General features: G+C 37.7%; 2 protein-coding genes and 1 long non-coding RNA gene across 4 annotated transcripts in view; 1 reads left to right on the forward strand and 2 right to left on the reverse strand.

The window, feature by feature from the left end:
* The window catches only part of LOC136667207 (uncharacterized), a 192,409-nt gene that overhangs the window by 111,698 nt on the left and 64,584 nt on the right, over positions 1 to 16,127 (forward strand). The window lies entirely within an intron of this gene.
* LOC136664374 (protein rapunzel-like) lies at positions 1,542 to 8,425 on the reverse strand. Of its 2 annotated transcripts, XM_066641535.1 has the most exons (3): positions 6,875 to 8,425; positions 3,712 to 3,833; positions 1,542 to 2,750 (listed from the first exon to the last, which is right to left on the reverse strand). In XM_066641535.1, the coding sequence occupies exon 3, from the start codon at positions 2,721 to 2,723 to the stop codon at positions 2,055 to 2,057; it is 669 nt and encodes a 222-aa protein (XP_066497632.1). In that variant the 5' UTR covers positions 2,724 to 2,750; positions 3,712 to 3,833; positions 6,875 to 8,425; the 3' UTR covers positions 1,542 to 2,054. The 2 variants fall into 2 exon arrangements, with proteins under 2 accessions (XP_066497632.1, XP_066497640.1); XM_066641543.1 differs by lacking the exon at positions 6,875 to 8,425 and having other exon boundaries at positions 3,712 to 3,869.
* On the reverse strand, positions 10,742 to 13,295 carry LOC136665981 (protein rapunzel-like). Its single transcript, XM_066643901.1, has 2 exons — positions 13,138 to 13,295; positions 10,742 to 12,176 (listed from the first exon to the last, which is right to left on the reverse strand). Exon 2 carries the CDS (start codon positions 12,147 to 12,149, stop codon positions 11,481 to 11,483), a length of 669 nt encoding a protein of 222 aa, XP_066499998.1. The 5' UTR covers positions 12,150 to 12,176; positions 13,138 to 13,295; the 3' UTR covers positions 10,742 to 11,480.

Raw genomic sequence — 16,127 nt, forward strand, 5'->3', positions numbered from 1 at the left:
GAACCGCCATGCAACAGATCTGCTGAAACCCCAATTGCTGTATTTCTTTATTTCTTTATGCGTTTGATGGTGTAGAGTGGGGTTTTTTGATTGGAGCCCTAAACAGATTTGGTTATTACAAAATGGATAAGAATTATTTTTTTTTTGTGATCAATTTTTTATTGTTTTAACAAGAACAGTAACCAGTACTACAAAGACATATAACACAAACATAAATCTCACATAAACACACACACCAGAAACACAAATACAAGCATCAACAGAAAAAGGAACCTAACAGGGAAAAAAAAAAAAAAGTAGAGGGAAGGGGGGTTGTTTAACAGCATATTCTTCAGGGAGGCAATTGCATCGTAACAAATATTAACATTAGCTTCATTAGCACCATTAACTCTGGCAGTAGAGAGTTCTATATACATTATGTCCATGAAAGAAAAAGAGGTTTCCAACGAAATGCAACCAATTTCTTTGCTGCAGTGAGACCTGCTAGAATAATACGTTTCTTACTTTTGGAAAGAGAGAGTTCTGAAAATTATTAAGCAGCAGAGTAGGTATGTTTGCAGGTAACTCCAGCGAAACAAGGTTTGAAAGCCTAGTAGCAACCTTGCCCCAAAATGAAGCTACAGGAGGGTATTTCTAATACATATGTAGAAATGTACCACAAGCCTTTGTAAAACACAGTGTGCACATAGGGTTATTAGGAAACCTAGGGTTAGGGAAAAATCCTACGGGTATGTCCACAACTATGCCTGTTAATAAATAAGGTTGAATTTGAGCTCTTGATTACAGGTTTAGTTACAGGATCAAGAATAAGCAATAAATCAAATAAATTACCAGAGCTAAAGGAATGGTTAAATTTAATGACAGAAACTGCTGCTCATGACAATATGTTAGCTAGAATATCAGGCTATACAAGAAATGAGGCATGGCAAAACCTATGGGTACAAATAAAACTTAAGGGGTAGTGCAATTCGCAATACCCTCATCCATGCCCAGTGTCTCCACTTCCTGTTTCTAAATGTCTGTAATGGATGAATATATTCAGAAATATGTATTTTGTTCTTTCATTCATTTATAAATATGTACGTCTCCTTATATATTTTTTTATTCTGAAATTGTATGTATATATATATATATATATATATATATATATTTGCTCTATACTATATGTTATTGATGAAGTGTGAAATAAAAACTTTAAATACAAAAAATAAATACACGCTTGAAATAGATAATATTTATGTAATGAATCTATATATGAGTTTCATTTTTGAATTGAATTACTGAAATAAATTAACTTTTTGATGATTTTCTAATTTATTTATACACAGTACAATCCCGGGCAGGAACATCCATGGCTTAATATGCACATATGCACGGAAATAACAATAGTTTCTGTAATACAATGCTATGATTGACTGTATCTAATGCTTTAGATAGATCAGTGAAGACCCAAATTGTTATTTCATTATTATCAAGTGCTCTGGAATTCTTTTCAGTTAATTAAATTAGGGCCATGTATGTAGAATGTTTTTGCCAGAAGCCATACTGATCATGATATGACAGTTTGTGTTTATTGAGCTGAAGAATAAGTTGGTTGTACACAGATTAATGATGGCTGAAGTAGGGCTGGGGATTAACCTGTCAGGGGATTAAAAAATATTTAAACTCATTAAAGAAACAAGAAGTCACACAGTTGAGTGAAAAACCTTCTTTATTTCAGCACTGGTGAGAAATTTTGGTCTGAGAACAGAAGTTGACCAAACAGTCAGTTTCCCAATCTACTTTGTATATTATTTTTTGCAAAGCACAAAGTGCTATTTAATATAAATATATAGCTCAGCATATAATCAGAAAATAAGAGATTAATATATATTTAGTGGTTTTCCTGCTTCAACACACACACTGCAACTCTGAAGGACTTGTTCATTAACTGATTAGTTTTATCAGGTGTGTTGGGAGAAGGAAAAGCAACAGATGTGCAGTTTGGGGTGCTTCCAGGACGAGGGTTGACAGACATTGCACTAGGAGACTGTTGTGAGGAAAAGGAGGAGCGATCACTTGCACTTCTCCAGCTCTTCCTGCATCTTCTTCTGCACGTTTTCCATCTTCCCAGCCCATTCCTTGCTCAAATCTTCTTCGTCGTCCCCGATGATGGCGGCGTGGCCCATGAGGGCGATTAGGCCGATGCAGAAGAGGTAAGTGAGGCGAGTGCAGAGGCACTCCATCACCCTCCGGCGTCCATGGCAGTGGGTCATGTACACCTCCAGGATGGGTTTGCTGAAGACCTTGGGTTTCCCCATCACACCATCGTACAGCGTGTGCAGGTTCTGGTCGCCCATGTCGTTGGCAAAGCTGTCTTCAAAGTCGGCTTTCTTGCTCGGCTGTTCCACAATCTCCATGAACTTGCGGAACTGGTTGCGGATGTTCTCCTCCACTTGGTGGTACTGGTTGTCCAGCGTCTCCTTCTGGATCTGCAGCAGGGTGCTTTGGTTCTTCTGTGAGATCTCGTCCATCGCCCGGTTCACTTTTCTGAAATCTTGCTTCAGACTCTGGAACTCTTCATCATCAATGTTGTTGAGAACCAAGCGGATCAGCGAGCCCGTCACGCCAAAGATAGGGTTCACCACCGCTGCTGCTGTGGAGATTGTAGCAACACACTCCAGGGCTTTCACCAGTCCTGCTTTCAGCTTTTCCCTATCTTTTGATATCTCATTGACAGCCATGGCAAAGATTTCTTCAACTCCTAATGTCTAAAAGGGAAGAAAAGGACACAGTACACCAAAAAATTTATTCATAATATAAACTGAACTACTTTCAACACACTAACACCACCACATCTGTTCCACTGCAGCACTAATAATTTTCCACCACCCAATTCATACCTGCTCTGTGGTGGTCTTGACCATTGAGGAACAGAGTGAAAGGGGACTAGCAAAGTATGAAGAGCAACCAATGGACTACAGTTTGTAATTGGAGAAAAACATAGTGCAACTTTAAAGTCAGTGAAGCTGATTAAACGGACAGTGAGTGTAGATACAAGGAGGTTATTTTAATGTTATGGCTGATTGGTGTATTTCATTTCTCTCCTAACGGTACCTGGTATCTACAGAATGGTTACTTTACAAGAGAAGGAGAAACGTTTTTAATGTATATCTGAATTCCATGTAAGAATATTTTTGTACAAGTAATTTTTGAGCAGTTTTTTATTATCATATCATTTTCACAAAGTGTTTAGCCTGTGTCATCTAATTGGGTTAAACAAGCAAAAATACAGAAAGATGCATACAACTTTCAAACCATGATTTGGCTCTAAAAATATAATTTTACAAATGTTTGGGCACCCCTGGATAAATTATATATTTGGCTGATTTTTTAACTAAATTAAAATAATAACTATTTATAATAGCAATAATAGCTAATTAAAAAGTTATTTGAAAAAAACATGCAAATGTTAAAGCACATTTTATGTTTTCTAATACGTTAAACTGTGAATATGAAAAACTGCACTAAAGTTAGCAAATGTGTTTCCAAAAGGTTTGCATATAACTGTACTTAAATCAGATTACACATGAAAAACACAATAATAAGGGCTGGTTTATCTTAAGTCTGATATAAAGAAATAAATGCATCAAGATGATGACAAAATGACTTTGCACAGGGCATGTTGACTGATAGAGTGAAGAGAAAATGGAGCCAAGTGGAGGATCTTACCTGCTTTGTGTCTGTAGCTGGGCCCTTTCTGATGGTGCTGCTTTAGATAAGCAATAATTTAAGACAGAAGTTCTCCACACATTCTCAGATATCTGATTATATATAGTCTTCTTAAACTGCAGCTGAAACACAATATAAAGCTTATGATTGGCTCCAAAGAAAACCTTACCTTATTTGGACTACCATAATGCGAGACATTTTTAAATGTTCTGTTACTTAGAAAAACAATTTAAAAGTGTGAAAGGAAACCAGGATCCAGTTTCTTATCTCTGTGCTTTAAGAGGAAACTTCGTCAACACATCTTAAAAAAGGTTCAGTGTCGGTTAGTCAGTATCTCTCTGCAAATTATTTTAGTATTGTGTGTTCCTCTTGAGTGCGTGCAGTTGTTGGTGCGTCCAAAACATGCAAAATCAAAGTTATATTTCCAGCTAAAGTGAGTAGCACAGTAGTTATGAACAAGACCTGTATGTACCAAATGATACTGGAATTTATTTAGAGATTTCCAAAATGGCCATGAAATGATTCATCTGATCGTTTCTGAAACTATAAGTGATATGTCCAAAATATTGGCCACTTCTTCTGAAATCAAGAACAATAGAATGTTTCTCACTTTCTGTGCAGTAACAGGTTCTACTGTACTACAAAGTTTTTGAGTAGATAATGAAACGTCTGTAAGGATTTGAAAGCATTCCATCATGAGAAAATGTCTGAGGTCAGGAACTGGTGTTGGATAAATACCTTTGGGTTACACATCTGAAAGGTTTTAGATGGAACTGTAATGTTGCTGAGGCATCTAAAAGCAGGTGGAGGCTTCTAGAGACCATTTCAATGTCCTGGGTTTCCCTTTGAGAAGATAGGTGAGAGGAACTGTGATGCTGCTAAAACCACATATGAATCTTTGGTTGAAATTCGCAAAGCCCAGGAATCTTTGAAGCTCTTTGATGGATTTAGGTTTTGAGGTCATTGTGTAATTGCTGATACCTTGTTCTGGTATGTAGCCAAGAAGGATTATCTGAGTTTTATGGAATACACATTTTTCCAGTTTAACAAACAAATTGTGTTCTTGAAGATGTGTGAGAACTTGCTTGACATGGTGAATGTGTTCTCTGAGGGTCTTAAAGTAAACAAGAATGTCGTCAATGTAACAGATCATCCATTTATTGGGCATATCTCTAAAAATCATATCTCTATCTCTGTGTCATTAATGAAAATTAGAAGACAGAGGGCGCATTGACCAATCCATAACTCATTACCAGATATTCAAAATGACCTGATGATTTCATGAATGCAGTCTTTCATTCACCCCATCACGAATTCTGATAAGGTTATATGTAGTGTTGCACCGATACGGATACCGTATCAGTATTGGCACCATTGCTGGCACTTAAACACAGTATCGTATCGGCTACAGAGAGCACTGATATCATAGGTGTGCTTGAAATGGTTCTCTACTCACTGTTCCCTACATGAAGTACACAGGGCACAGGACACAACCCATGAAGCAGATACTGACACGCATGCGCGCCACTATATGCAGCTCGAGTTTATATTGGAGCAGATTGTAAACAGACTGGATATTTCACACTACACGACTGTTTTTGTCGGTTTTAACATACTACATGACCCCAGACCCCCCAACCAAACACACAACTCACGTTTCCTAGGAGACAAGGATAAATACACTGTACAATCTGTACAAGTATGGTTATTAGTATGGGCACTGCTGTTTGTAAAGATTCACAAAGAAAATAACATGTAAAATTGGGTCGGGGAGGTGAAAATATGGTTAGTGTGGTCTCTACACATTGCACTGTACTACACAATAGTACACAGTTGTGGCTATGTTCTACCTTAAATGGTTCAGAAACTGTGCTAGAGGGAGCCCGTAGCAGTGTTCCATCATTTATGATGAAATGGAAAATTAGAATACAGTAGGAATAAAAGCTGTAACAGCATGTTTTCTGGCTCACTAGGTTCTCCTACAGGTAATGCTCATTACTTGGGGACATATGCATCCAGCACTATGTAATATATTGTAGTTTTTCATAGTTTTACTGTTTAATCTGTCCTCGGCTGTAGAGCTTCAATGAACGTGCCGGTGTTTACTTTCTATTCTCTGTTCTCATTGGCTGTTGAAGGGACTTGTTCAGCCTTGAGTTGGTGGGGAGTCTACACTACGTGACTACATCCAAAGTCGGGTACAAAAATTGTTTGATATACAGCGACTGGTCTGAATTGCAATTTAGAGGCAAAAAATATTTAGAATTGGGCTAAAAGTCATGTAGTGTGACACCAGCTTAAGGCGTGCCAAACACCACGGACTTCATTCAAGCAACCACAAAGAAGCATGCTAACACAGGTCAGCAGCAGTCCTTCAAGTGCATTTCACAGTTGTGACATATATCCTCATGACAGTGTAAAAAGCTGTGGAGCCTGCAACAGGGAAGCTGAGGACTGCTTTGGTGTTACGTCTAGCAGGGATGAGATCAATTTTATGGATAGCTGAACAAACTGTGAATAATTGATCTGGTCTCCTTTACATGATAGCTCTGTTTTGAGACTGCACCTATAAAGAGTGAGTAAAGCACTTTCATCCCAGATGCATTCTGCTGCTAATGTAAGAAACTCCAAAGCATGTTCTGCTGCTGTTTTCTCACCTGTTTAAGTTGAAGTAATTGTTCTCCTGAATACTTACCACTAACAGAGTGGTCAAAAATATCACGAAAGACAGATACAAAGTTATTATATGGCAGGTCTATAGCATTCTGTGTACCCCACATAGCAGTAGCACAAGTGAGAGCTCATCCGTAGGAAAAGGGGTTCCTGCTGAAATACTTTGGATTACGTCAGAAAACCATTACAGTGACAAGGACTCCCACCATACTTCTCTGGAATGGCTAGATGAGGAGGGATTGACACTGTTTCTGTGAGAGCTGGTCCAGGTGGCAACAGATGTGCTTGCAGGAGTGAGATTCTGCAGCGCCACAAGCAGCTTACACACTGGACCATGTTATTACATCCATAAAATGTAGCTTTGGTGGTAAACTAACCGTTATAATCAGAGTGCAGCAGAGTCTCTATGATAACTACCCTAATAGTTTATCCTAGCAAAGCATTCAGCACCAATCTCCTAAGCTATGAAAATATGAACCAGTGGCCTTACATGTCCCTGGTGAGGAGTGGAGATGGCTTGCAGGACTTCACAAACATGTAGGACTTTCTGAAGCTCCTGTGCAGACACAGGCCTCATAGCAGTTGAACAGCAGCCATTCTTCTTCTTCCATTGGGCTTTTGGTCAAAAAGGACATAGCCTTAGACATGGCGACCCCTCAGTCGGCGTAGGTGGCATTCTGAGAGTGCATGTGGGGATTCTCCTTTGCAGGATCTGCTTCCTTGTGCGAGCCACAGGCACATTCCGTGGTCTCTTTCATGTTCCAGGCCTGGCGTTGAGCTTTGCTGGATTGAAACTGTAGCTGCCTAATCTTAATTTCTCATTTTTTATTGCCCTGGGGCAACTTTACCATGTTTAAGAGTGAGTAAGAGAAATAGGCCTCTGTGTAACGCCATATTTATTCCCCAGGGAAATGGGAAGTGATGAATTACAAATTAAAGGTTCCTAGATACTTTGATACACTTTATACACTACAGTAGAAATAACGTAAATGGTTCAAATACATTTATTTCCAAGATAAAGTTAAGGGTGCCAATAATTGTGGAACAGGTCATTTTATGGGAAATAGTTATTTCTTAGTCAGGATTTTTTTTTTTACTTGAGTTGAAGGTTGCTTTTTTCTCATTTTTTTTCAGAGTGAGATTATGCTTCTGCAATAAAAAATTTATTTATTTTAAGGCTTTTAACACATTTTAACTAGGTGCTCCAATAATTATGGAGGGTGCTGTAGTTAATTTACATCTAAACAAAATGGAGTAATAGTTAAACAAAAAATTAAATTTGGTAGGAAAGAAAAAGGAAATCAAGGACAATATGGAAAAGATTTAATGTATTAAAGTACTTAGAAATGGTGTTAAAATGGTCCTGTGTAACATGTATGCAGCAAATAAGACAGAATCTAATTTTTTCCATGACGTAAACAAGATGTTGGGAGAGGTCAGTGGAAAGAATATATTGGCAGGTGATTTTAATCAAGTAATGGATGCTATTTTGGACAAAAGCCGTATGATAGGACCATTATTGCCCAAAGATAGGGCTGCAGTTCGTAAAATATCATGTGACTGGGGTTTAATAGAAATTTGGAGAATAATAAATCCAAAAGCGAGGGATTGCACTTTTTTCTCTAATTGCCATAAATCTGTTTCTAGACTCGCTTACTTCTTAATATATAATTTCATGACTGATCAGATTGTACACTGCAGAATTGGAGTAATTTCTTTATCAGACCATGCACCACTGCACTTGGATGTACATTTATTCATGTTTTATTAAAAAAAAAAGTAAAGCAAAAAATAAAATATTTGCTTTGTCACTGGAGGAAGATCTAAATTAATTTTTTAGGATCAATATAGGAAGCACCAATATTTCAACAGTTTGGGAATCCTCAAAGGCATATGTTAGGGGGAAGACAAACAAACAATCAAACAATCAGAAAAAACAAACAATCATTAAAATACAGAAACTTGAGACCTAAATTTCCAAATTAGAAAAAGATCTCGACTGTACTCAAATACAATATTCAAAGAATTCTGTAAGCTTAAGTTCCAGCTAAATAAAATTTATAATAGGTAAGCAGAATATGCTCTATTCAGTTTAAAAACAAATTATTACGAAAGTGGGGAAAAAGCTGGGAAATTTTTTTCTCGGCATTTGAAGATACAAGACACATCCCATATAATACCAGCTATTGAAACACCAAAAGGTCTGGTTTACTCATTGAAAGAAATAAATGAAAATGTTTATCAGTTTTATTCAAATTTATACAGTCCCTCCTCTAATGCCATGCCTAATGAATTAAATATATACTTACAAAAAATAGACATTCCAAAGTTAACATTGGAACAGATGAAGTTCCTAGACGCCCCAATAACACAAGAGGAAGTACACAGGGCTATTTTGTCAATGTAAATGAGGAAATCATTGGGAGAAGATGGGTTACTGGTAGAATATTTTAAAGCCTATATAAATATTGTTACACCAGTTTTGACAGACGTTTTCTTAGAAACACTAGAAAATGCTCACTCCCACCAACTTTTAATGAAGCACTAATATAGGTAATACACAAAAAGATAAGTCTCTTACAAATCCTGCTAATTATAGGCCCATCAGTTTAATAAATGTAGATCAACAGTAATAATAATTTAAATTCACAAATGTTTGTGTAAGATTTGCATTTGTAAACCAAGTGTCTTGAATGTGTCAATCAGTACCTTCTCAAACGGCTTAAAATGTGCAAGAGCAGACCTTTTTAAGGTTCCAAATGTGACAGTGGGAGTTTTTGAATGAGGTGGAAAAAATCCACACATTCGCCTTCTCTGCTACATGTGCGAATCTCTTTTTGCAGTTGCGGATTATTGATTCTGTTTTGACGGCCAATTGATGGACCAATAGGAAAGCTTTAGCTGGACCAATCGGATTGCGAGGTTTGTTTAACCAATCAGAACATTGATTTGTTACTCTGAGCCATAGCGGTTTCCACCAAATGAACTCCGGTCCTTGAACCGGTTCTGTTCCTGATTCTTGGAACCTTGGTTATTTCCAGTGAACCGCCATGCAACAGATCTGCTGAAACCCCAATTGCTGTATTTCTTTATTTCTTTATGCGTTTGATGGTGTAGAGTGGGGTTTTTTGATTGGAGCCCTAAACAGATTTGGTTATTACAAAATGGATAAGAATTATTTTTTTTTTGTGATCAATTTTTTATTGTTTTAACAAGAACAGTAACCAGTACTACAAAGACATATAACACAAACATAAATCTCACATAAACACACACACCAGAAACACAAATACAAGCATCAACAGAAAAAGGAACCTAACAGGGAAAAAAAAAAAAAAGTAGAGGGAAGGGGGGTTGTTTAACAGCATATTCTTCAGGGAGGCAATTGCATCGTAACAAATATTAACATTAGCTTCATTAGCACCATTAACTCTGGCAGTAGAGAGTTCTATATACATTATGTCCATGAAAGAAAAAGAGGTTTCCAACGAAATGCAACCAATTTCTTTGCTGCAGTGAGACCTGCTAGAATAATACGTTTCTTACTTTTGGAAAGAGAGAGTTCTGAAAATTATTAAGCAGCAGAGTAGGTATGTTTGCAGGTAACTCCAGCGAAACAAGGTTTGAAAGCCTAGTAGCAACCTTGCCCCAAAATGAAGCTACAGGAGGGTATTTCTAATACATATGTAGAAATGTACCACAAGCCTTTGTAAAACACAGTGTGCACATAGGGTTATTAGGAAACCTAGGGTTAGGGAAAAATCCTACGGGTATGTCCACAACTATGCCTGTTAATAAATAAGGTTGAATTTGAGCTCTTGATTACAGGTTTAGTTACAGGATCAAGAATAAGCAATAAATCAAATAAATTACCAGAGCTAAAGGAATGGTTAAATTTAATGACAGAAACTGCTGCTCATGACAATATGTTAGCTAGAATATCAGGCTATACAAGAAATGAGGCATGGCAAAACCTATGGGTACAAATAAAACTTAAGGGGTAGTGCAATTCGCAATACCCTCATCCATGCCCAGTGTCTCCACTTCCTGTTTCTAAATGTCTGTAATGGATGAATATATTCAGAAATATGTATTTTGTTCTTTCATTCATTTATAAATATGTACGTCTCCTTATATATTTTTTTATTCTGAAATTGTATGTATATATATATATATATATATATATATATATTTGCTCTATACTATATGTTATTGATGAAGTGTGAAATAAAAACTTTAAATACAAAAAATAAATACACGCTTGAAATAGATAATATTTATGTAATGAATCTATATATGAGTTTCATTTTTGAATTGAATTACTGAAATAAATTAACTTTTTGATGATTTTCTAATTTATTTATACACAGTACAATCCCGGGCAGGAACATCCATGGCTTAATATGCACATATGCACGGAAATAACAATAGTTTCTGTAATACAATGCTATGATTGACTGTATCTAATGCTTTAGATAGATCAGTGAAGACCCCAATTGTTATTTCATTATTATCAAGTGCTCTGGAATTCTTTTCAGTTAATTAAATTAGGGCCATGTATGTAGAATGTTTTTGCCAGAAGCCATACTGATCATGATATGACAGTTTGTGTTTATTGAGCTGAAGAATAAGTTGGTTGTACACAGATTAATGATGGCTGAAGTAGGGCTGGGGATTAACCTGTCAGGGGATTAAAAAATATTTAAACTCATTAAAGAAACAAGAAGTCACACAGTTGAGTGAAAAACCTTCTTTATTTCAGCACTGGTGAGAAATTTTGGTCTGAGAACAGAAGTTGACCAAACAGTCAGTTTCCCAATCTACTTTGTATATTATTTTTTGCAAAGCACAAAGTGCTATTTAATATAAATATATAGCTCAGCATATAATCAGAAAATAAGAGATTAATATATATTTAGTGGTTTTCCTGCTTCAACACACACACTGCAACTCTGAAGGACTTGTTCATTAACTGATTAGTTTTATCAGGTGTGTTGGGAGAAGGAAAAGCAACAGATGTGCAGTTTGGGGTGCTTCCAGGACGAGGGTTGACAGACATTGCACTAGGAGACTGTTGTGAGGAAAAGGAGGAGCGATCACTTGCACTTCTCCAGCTCTTCCTGCATCTTCTTCTGCACGTTTTCCATCTTCCCAGCCCATTCCTTGCTCAAATCTTCTTCGTCGTCCCCGATGATGGCGGCGTGGCCCATGAGGGCGATTAGGCCGATGCAGAAGAGGTAAGTGAGGCGAGTGCAGAGGCACTCCATCACCCTCCGGCGTCCATGGCAGTGGGTCATGTACACCTCCAGGATGGGTTTGCTGAAGACCTTGGGTTTCCCCATCACACCATCGTACAGCGTGTGCAGGTTCTGGTCGCCCATGTCGTTGGCAAAGCTGTCTTCAAAGTCGGCTTTCTTGCTCGGCTGTTCCACAATCTCCATGAACTTGCGGAACTGGTTGCGGATGTTCTCCTCCACTTGGTGGTACTGGTTGTCCAGCGTCTCCTTCTGGATCTGCAGCAGGGTGCTTTGGTTCTTCTGTGAGATCTCGTCCATCGCCCGGTTCACTTTTCTGAAATCTTGCTTCAGACTCTGGAACTCTTCATCATCAATGTTGTTGAGAACCAAGCGGATCAGCGAGCCCGTCACGCCAAAGATAGGGTTCACCACCGCTGCTGCTGTGGAGATTGTAGCAACACACTCCAGGGCTTTCACCAGTCCTGCTTTCAGCTTTTCCCTATCTTTTGATATCTCATTGACAGCCATGGCAAAGATTTCTTCAACTCCTAATGTCTAAAAGGGAAGAAAAGGACACAGTACACCAAAAAATTTATTCATAATATAAACTGAACTACTTTCAACACACTAACACCACCACATCTGTTCCACTGCAGCACTAATAATTTTCCACCACCCAATTCATACCTGCTCTGTGGTGGTCTTGACCATTGAGGAACAGAGTGAAAGGGGACTAGCAAAGTATGAAGAGCAACCAATGGACTACAGTTTGTAATTGGAGAAAAACATAGTGCAACTTTAAAGTCAGTGAAGCTGATTAAACGGACAGTGAGTGTAGATACAAGGAGGTTATTTTAATGTTATGGCTGATTGGTGTATTTCATTTCTCTCCTAACGGTACCTGGTATCTACAGAATGGTTACTTTACAAGAGAAGGAGAAACGTTTTTAATGTATATCTGAATTCCATGTAAGAATATTTTTGTACAAGTAATTTTTGAGCAGTTTTTTATTATCATATCATTTTCACAAAGTGTTTAGCCTGTGTCATCTAATTGGGTTAAACAAGCAAAAATACAGAAAGATGCATACAACTTTCAAACCATGATTTGGCTCTAAAAATATAATTTTACAAATGTTTGGGCACCCCTGGATAAATTATATATTTGGCTGATTTTTTAACTAAATTAAAATAATAACTATTTATAATAGCAATAATAGCTAATTAAAAAGTTATTTGAAAAAAACATGCAAATGTTAAAGCACATTTTATGTTTTCTAATACGTTAAACTGTGAATATGAAAAACTGCACTAAAGTTAGCAAATGTGTTTCCAAAAGGTTTGCATATAACTGTACTTAAATCAGATTACACATGAAAAACACAATAATAAGGGCTGGTTTATCTTAAGTCTGATATAAAGAAATAAATGCATCAAGATGATGACAAAATGACTTTGCACAGGGCATGTTGACTGATAGAGTGAAGAGAAAATGGAGCCAAGTGGAGGATCTTACCTGCTTTGTGTCTGTAGCTGGGCCCTTTCTGATGGTGCTGCTTTAGATAAGCAATAATTTAAGACAGAAGTTCTCCACACATTCTCAGATATCTGATTATATATAGTCTTCTTAAACTGCAGCTGAAACACAATATAAAGCTTATGATTGGCTCCAAAGAAAACCTTACCTTATTTGGACTACCATAATGCGAGACATTTTTAAATGTTCTGTTACTTAGAAAAACAATTTAAAAGTGTGAAAGGAAACCAGGATCCAGTTTCTTATCTCTGTGCTTTAAGAGGAAACTTCGTCAACACATCTTAAAAAAGGTTCAGTGTCGGTTAGTCAGTATCTCTCTGCAAATTATTTTAGTATTGTGTGTTCCTCTTGAGTGCGTGCAGTTGTTGGTGCGTCCAAAACATGCAAAATCAAAGTTATATTTCCAGCTAAAGTGAGTAGCACAGTAGTTATGAACAAGACCTGTATGTACCAAATGATACTGGAATTTATTTAGAGATTTCCAAAATGGCCATGAAATGATTCATCTGATCGTTTCTGAAACTATAAGTGATATGTCCAAAATATTGGCCACTTCTTCTGAAATCAAGAACAATAGAATGTTTCTCACTTTCTGTGCAGTAACAGGTTCTACTGTACTACAAAGTTTTTGAGTAGATAATGAAACGTCTGTAAGGATTTGAAAGCATTCCATCATGAGAAAATGTCTGAGGTCAGGAACTGGTGTTGGATAAATACCTTTGGGTTACACATCTGAAAGGTTTTAGATGGAACTGTAATGTTGCTGAGGCATCTAAAAGCAGGTGGAGGCTTCTAGAGACCATTTCAATGTCCTGGGTTTCCCTTTGAGAAGATAGGTGAGAGGAACTGTGATGCTGCTAAAACCACATATGAATCTTTGGTTGAAATTCGCAAAGCCCAGGAATCTTTGAAGCTCTTTGATGGATTTAGGTTTTGAGGTCATTGTGTAATTGCTGATACCTTGTTCTGGTATGTAGCCAAGAAGGATTATCTGAGTTTTATGGAATACACATTTTTCCAGTTTAACAAACAAATTGTGTTCTTGAAGATGTGTGAGAACTTGCTTGACATGGTGAATGTGTTCTCTGAGGGTCTTAAAGTAAACAAGAATGTCGTCAATGTAACAGATCATCCATTTATTGGGCATATCTCTAAAAATCATATCTCTATCTCTGTGTCATTAATGAAAATTAGAAGACAGAGGGCGCATTGACCAATCCATAACTCATTACCAGATATTCAAAATGACCTGATGATTTCATGAATGCAGTCTTTCATTCACCCCATCACGAATTCTGATAAGGTTATATGTAGTGTTGCACCGATACGGATACCGTATCAGTATTGGCACCATTGCTGGCACTTAAACACAGTATCGTATCGGCTACAGAGAGCACTGATATCATAGGTGTGCTTGAAATGGTTCTCTACTCACTGTTCCCTACATGAAGTACACAGGGCACAGGACACAACCCATGAAGCAGATACTGACACGCATGCGCGCCACTATATGCAGCTCGAGTTTATATTGGAGCAGATTGTAAACAGACTGGATATTTCACACTACACGACTGTTTTTGTCGGTTTTAACATACTACATGACCCCAGACCCCCCAACCAAACACACAACTCACGTTTCCTAGGAGACAAGGATAAATACACTGTACAATCTGTACAAGTATGGTTATTAGTATGGGCACTGCTGTTTGTAAAGATTCACAAAGAAAATAACATGTAAAATTGGGTCGGGGAGGTGAAAATATGGTTAGTGTGGTCTCTACACATTGCACTGTACTACACAATAGTACACAGTTGTGGCTATGTTCTACCTTAAATGGTTCAGAAACTGTGCTAGAGGGAGCCCGTAGCAGTGTTCCATCATTTATGATGAAATGGAAAATTAGAATACAGTAGGAATAAAAGCTGTAACAGCATGTTTTCTGGCTCACTAGGTTCTCCTACAGGTAATGCTCATTACTTGGGGACATATGCATCCAGCACTATGTAATATATTGTAGTTTTTCATAGTTTTACTGTTTAATCTGTCCTCGGCTGTAGAGCTTCAATGAACGTGCCGGTGTTTACTTTCTATTCTCTGTTCTCATTGGCTGTTGAAGGGACTTGTTCAGCCTTGAGTTGGTGGGGAGTCTACACTACGTGACTACATCCAAAGTCGGGTACAAAAATTGTTTGATATACAGCGACTGGTCTGAATTGCAATTTAGAGGCAAAAAATATTTAGAATTGGGCTAAAAGTCATGTAGTGTGACACCAGCTTAAGGCGTGCCAAACACCACGGACTTCATTCAAGCAACCACAAAGAAGCATGCTAACACAGGTCAGCAGCAGTCCTTCAAGTGCATTTCACAGTTGTGACATATATCCTCATGACAGTGTAAAAAGCTGTGGAGCCTGCAACAGGGAAGCTGAGGACTGCTTTGGTGTTACGTCTAGCAGGGATGAGATCAATTTTATGGATAGCTGAACAAACTGTGAATAATTGATCTGGTCTCCTTTACATGATAGCTCTGTTTTGAGACTGCACCTATAAAGAGTGAGTAAAGCACTTTCATCCCAGATGCATTCTGCTGCTAATGTAAGAAACTCCAAAGCATGTTCTGCTGCTGTTTTTCTCACCTGTTTAAGTTGAAGTAATTGTTCTCCTGAATACTTACCACTAACAGAGTGGTCAAAAATATCACGAAAGACAGATACAAAGTTATTATATGGCAGGTCTATAGCATTCTGTGTACCCCACATAGCAGTAGCACAAGTGAGAGCTCATCCGTAGGAAAAGGGGTTCCTGCTGAAATACTTTGGATTACGTCAGAAAACCATTACAGTGACAAGGACTCCCACCACACTTCTCTGGAATGGCTAGATGAGGAGGGATTGACACTGTTTCTGTGAGAGCTGGTCCAGGTGGCAACAGATGTGCTTGCAGGAGTGAGATTCTGCAGCGCCACAAG

The sequence above is a fragment of the Hoplias malabaricus genome, chromosome 1 (assembly GCF_029633855.1).
Source record: "Hoplias malabaricus isolate fHopMal1 chromosome 1, fHopMal1.hap1, whole genome shotgun sequence".
In the NCBI taxonomy this organism is placed as follows: domain Eukaryota; kingdom Metazoa; phylum Chordata; class Actinopteri; order Characiformes; family Erythrinidae; genus Hoplias; species Hoplias malabaricus.